General features: G+C 47.8%; 2 protein-coding genes across 2 annotated transcripts in view; one reads left to right on the top strand and one right to left on the bottom strand.

Moving 5' to 3' along the window:
- Positions 1–5,000, top strand: part of mapk8ip2 (mitogen-activated protein kinase 8 interacting protein 2) — a 62,429-nt gene that overhangs the window by 30,291 nt on the left and 27,138 nt on the right. The window lies entirely within an intron of this gene.
- The window catches only part of LOC134093776 (gastricsin-like), a 5,496-nt gene continuing 3,473 nt past the window's right edge, over positions 2,978–5,000 (bottom strand). The window contains exons 7-9 of the mRNA XM_062547014.1: positions 4,773–4,920; positions 4,009–4,107; positions 2,978–3,401 (exon numbers count right to left, since the gene is read on the bottom strand). Coding sequence (XP_062402998.1) covers positions 3,249–3,401; positions 4,009–4,107; positions 4,773–4,920 — 400 coding nt within the window. The 3' untranslated portion in view covers positions 2,978–3,248. The remainder of the gene's footprint in view (positions 3,402–4,008; positions 4,108–4,772; positions 4,921–5,000) is intronic.

Raw genomic sequence — 5,000 nt, 5'->3', positions numbered from 1 at the left:
GAGGGGCAGCGATGGTGGCAGTGCCAGTGCCCACAGCGGTCTGGCCTCCCACATGGAACCACAACCCCTGTACGCTGACTGGCTATCCACCTTGATGCTAAAGGGGACAGCCAACACTCGGATACACACACAGTGGCCATCCTATAGGGTTAGGAGGGGGCCCCAGGCAAAGAGAAAATTGGGATCCCTTTTCCTAGTTAGGCTATTGAACACTTACTGGTTTGCCTGTCCTGATGGAGCTATCCTGTACACACAGAGACACACCGAAGCTCAAACCCACTCCCACTCGCCGTGAATAGCAATGTCAGCATCTTGAAGAGAGAAAAACATATGGCCTAACTGGAGTCCGTATGCTTGGGTAAATGCAACATCCACTTCAAAGGCTTTACATTGTGTTACAGTCTGTAATATGAGAGAGTTTGATCCAGTCTGCGCTACCTGGACTCCAGCCAGAGGGAATGTTGGAGTTTGGTGCTCTCGGGGGTGTTCAAGAACACTTGCCAAGCTCATAATTAGTTAGTGATGAATGGTGGTGTCTGGCTGACAATTGCGAGAGAACGGAGTTGAATTCAGAAAGTCACAGACAATATTGTATCCAAACAATGCGTTCAGTCTGCCAGAACCACAAGGCAAGTTGAAGGCTTGACCAGGAAAAGGTGAGGGACTGCTGTAGGAACACGCGTCAGGTGTTTTGCTCTGGGTTGTGTGTTAGGTTAGCCTGGTAAATCAGACCCTGGAATCTTTCAGATTAAGGGTCTGGCCACGAATAATGAAAATGGCCTAACTCGAGGGGCGGCACCAAGCATGTATTTGTCATCTCACTGCACGCAATTGGATAACACTTCAACCAGTGTTTACTCTGACTGATTCTGTACTTTGACGCAATTGGATAACACTACAACCAAAAACGAAAGTTGTAGCGCTGTGTCGTCATCAGTTTAGCTCGCCCCTGTCCCGCCTAAATCAGATACACTGGTTTAATTGGTTAGCACAGATGGTTAGGGTAAACGTAACATGCATTATTGCTTGTGGCCAGAGTATCTTGCGGACACAATTCAAATTCTGGATTTCCAGGGTAGTGTTAGGAGTGACTGGCGTGAAAAGTTATTTGTCCCAGTGGCATTGCAGTGTCTGTGCGCTGCACAATGGCGCTCTGCCTAGATAGTGGCGTAGCTGGAGCTGCACAAATAAATCCTGCTCGGAGACTTCACTCTCCTCTCTGATCGAATGGGCCTCTCAGCAGTTCGCTCATGACTCTCTGACTTCCTGGCTCCCACGGCACGCTGGAGAGGCACACACACACACACACACACACACACACACAAAAGATACTATAAATGCCAGCTTGATGTATAGCCACTCCATGAGTATGTCAGTGTAGAGAATTGAGTACATTTACAGCTGGAAAACAGGGCGTGGGGACCTGACATCTCTTTCCTCTCTTAGTTTACGCCCTCTCTTTTGGCTAGAACAGACGCGTCTCTTGGTTTATGCCCTCTCTATTGGCTAGAAACAGACAGCGCCCATAGTTTTGAGAACTGAGTCCCCAAAAACACTTCCTGGTACTACAGTACCTACCGTACCAACTGTACATTGCTGGTGCATTTTAGTTTTTTTGCACAATTATCAAGAGCCTGACAAGAGCCTGACAAGAGCTGTTATTGGATCAGTAAGTATGGAAAATGTGCCGCTGGCCTTCCTTTCTTTGGGCCAAACAAATTAAATCACAACATATTCTATCGGCCCAATATAGGCCCACACACACACACACACACACACACACACACACACACACACACAGCTTGCACACAGATGAGGGATACCTTAGAGTTGTGCAATCTGCAAACTGACGAGGGAGAACATAAGAGAACACGAGTCTCTAATGACGAATTCAATTTCATTGAGAGGTTTGTGCAGAGCATAAAGTCAAGAGAGCAACAGAAACAAAATGAAATGCAGCTATTCGCTCCTAAATGACTAAATTCCTGACTGAAGCCATTTCCTGAATGACTAAATATGAAATGTCCGTCTGGTTCCCAACGGTTCTCTCTTTAATCCCCAAGGCACAGCTGGGATCGCCGTGAATCAGTCGTTTACCAAATTATATTTCATCTGAGTTCCTCCCTCCGCTCCCCTGAGGCCATCTCTGCCCTCGGCCTTATGTGGGTCAGGTTAAGTAGTCTGTTTTGTCTCTGCTCTCCACCATGGAGAGGGCCTGGCCAGTAACTGGGCGGCTCTTCGGAAACTGGGGCACTGGGAGCCCAAGGATGCTCCATAACAACATGACCCCCTCCGTCGGCCATTAAAGAGTGAACACGAACCAAACGAGAAGCAGCCAGCTCCGCTCCCACGTAGCAGAGTGTGGTGAGGGGCAGCATCCATCTTGGTCCACACAGTGCACCCAAGGTGAACTAGTTTCTCCGCGTTCCTTTAATTTGGTGTGCATGTGCGTCTGTGTTCACTGTTCATTCCTAAGGGGTAGCATGGGGGTAGGGAACCTGCCAGATAGCAATCTTGGCCTGTTTCTAAGGCTCTCACATGAAACATGAATATGTTCTAGTCTGAGAGGTCTTTCTGCTCACGTTTTCATGTTTTTTAAGTGCTACTTGAGCTCAGTGCCACTCGGGTAGCAGTCTCAATAGTTATGGAAAACAGTCAAGACTGAAAACATGTACATTTAAATGTGTTCAGATTTTGTTCATTTAACTGAATGAACTATTAGTGTTGTTGTTTGGCAGGACACTGTCACCTTGTGATGATACTTTGCCCTGCGTCTTCATCTTCAGTATGTTCTTTGTGTTATGTTTGTTTGTGTTGGTGATTAAATGGAGTAAAGTAGTTGAATGAGAAACTTGTTCAGAGCTTATGTTATATGTTGATGATATTTTTTCAAGCACCACACCACACACACACACACACGGAAATCCATTTTCATTTTTGAAAACGTTTATTGAACAGACTAATACTACATTTTTACATTCATCGATGGAATAATTTCAACACACAGTGAAAACTTCAAATTTATTTTGGAATGAGAAGATATGGTTCTTCCACGAAGCCTCTCCAGTCTCCCTAAATACCACACTCTGCTGCCATGGGAACGCTGTGAGATGTACTGTAACTGTCATGACAACCACGTTTCCATGTAGACCGTGGTGGACACTAAGATGTGAGATGGACTGTGGGATAGGCCAGGCGAGATGGGTGTTGTGGTCTTCTCTCCCAATCTGAAGGCAGAGCGGTTGAGTTTAGACGGCAGTGGCGAATCCCACGCGGTTGTAAGTGCGGTCGTACACAGAGTAATACTCCCTGAGGAATACATCTCCCAGAATCCACAGGGGCTGTCCGTTCTGAGAGGGCAGGTAGGTGGGGGTGATGGCAACACTGCATCCATTTCCATCCTGGTTCAGGAAGACAATCAGAGAGCACATTAAAGCAACACAATGCAAGAATGGGTATTTATAGCCATCAACGTTTAATTACTTTAGGTTTCCTAGTTTTACATTTCTACCCCACACACCAGCTCCAAAGTCTTTTAAGACTGTTAAGGTCAGATCGGTATTCTGGCTATCACCATACTAAGCTCTATCATTTAAGATTGAACATTAGTCTGGGGAGTCTGTGCTTTATTTCTACTGCAAGAGGCATGATCAATGGGCATATAGTTCAAATGACTCCGTACGCTCGGATAGTCCTTCCACCAATCAGACCAACGATCCGGGTGCGTCTTTTGGATAAGCTAGTTTGTGATTGACAGACAGGTGATTATAGGCTGTGATTCACCCAGCCTATAAGATCGCATCACATCTTCAAGGAATCTCTGAGATTTGTTTCAGTGTGACTGACTGGGGGAGACTCTGTGTGGTTTCAGTGTGACTGACTGGGGGAGACTCTGTGTGGTTTCAGTGTGACTGACTGGGGGAGACTCTGTGTGGTTTCAGTGTGACTGACTTGGGGAGACTCTGTGTGGTTTCAGTGTGGCTGACTGGGGGGGACAGACGGACTTACGGAGACGATGTAGGCAGAGGGGGGCAGAGGGAAGTTCACTCCGTTGATGGTGAAGGTCAGAGTGGGGAGGCTGTTCACCTGGCTGCAGTCAACAGTGGCCTACGAGAGAGAGAGAGAGAGCAAGAGACGGAGGGGGAGGGAGAGAGAGAGAAGGAGAGAGAGAAGGAGAGAGAGAAGAAGGGAGACAGAGAGAGAGAAAGATTACATGACTACCTCAGAGTCTTGCTCTAGCTCTAGTTAGTTAAGTCTTTTCTTACCTTCCTGTGCTCATGTAAACATGAACACACTAGTACGCTCGCACGATAGCTCCTGCCTACCAGTCCATACTGGTTCTGCTATACGACACACTAGCACGCTCGCACGCTAGCTCCTGCCTACCTGTCCATACTGGTTCTGCTGTATGATGATGACACACTAGTACGCTAGCATGCTAGCTCCTGCCTACCAGTCCATACTGGTTCTGCTATACGACACACTAGCACGCTCGCACGCTAGCTCCTGCCTACCTGTCCATACTGGTTCTGCTGTATGATGATGACACACTAGTACGCTAGCATGCTAGCTCCTGCCTACCTGTCCATACTGGTTCTGCTGTATAACACACTAGTACGCTAGCACGTTAGCTCCTGCCTACCTGTCCGTACTGGTTCTGCTGTATGATGATGACGCACTAGTATGCACTAGCACGCTAGCTCCTGCCTACCTGTCCATACAGTTCCTGCTGTATAACACACTAGTACGCTAGCACGCTAGCTCCTGCCTACCTGTCCATACTGGTTCTGCTGAGCGCCGATGGACTGCATCAGGTAGCTGATGAACTGGCGGGGAGCGGTCAGCATGGACGTGCCAGTGTCCACGATGGCCTGGCAGCCCTGGGAGCACCAACCAGTGGCCTGATTGTTCACCAGGAATCTGGAGGGGAAAGAACATTATTAGGTCCACGCACACACATGCACACACACACACACACAGACACACACACACACACTCAC

Source organism: Sardina pilchardus, chromosome 10, assembly GCF_963854185.1.
Source record: "Sardina pilchardus chromosome 10, fSarPil1.1, whole genome shotgun sequence".
In the NCBI taxonomy this organism is placed as follows: Eukaryota; Metazoa; Chordata; class Actinopteri; order Clupeiformes; family Clupeidae; genus Sardina; species Sardina pilchardus.
The sequence above is the reverse complement of the archived record's forward strand: the minus strand, read 5'-3'. Positions and strand labels throughout refer to the sequence as shown.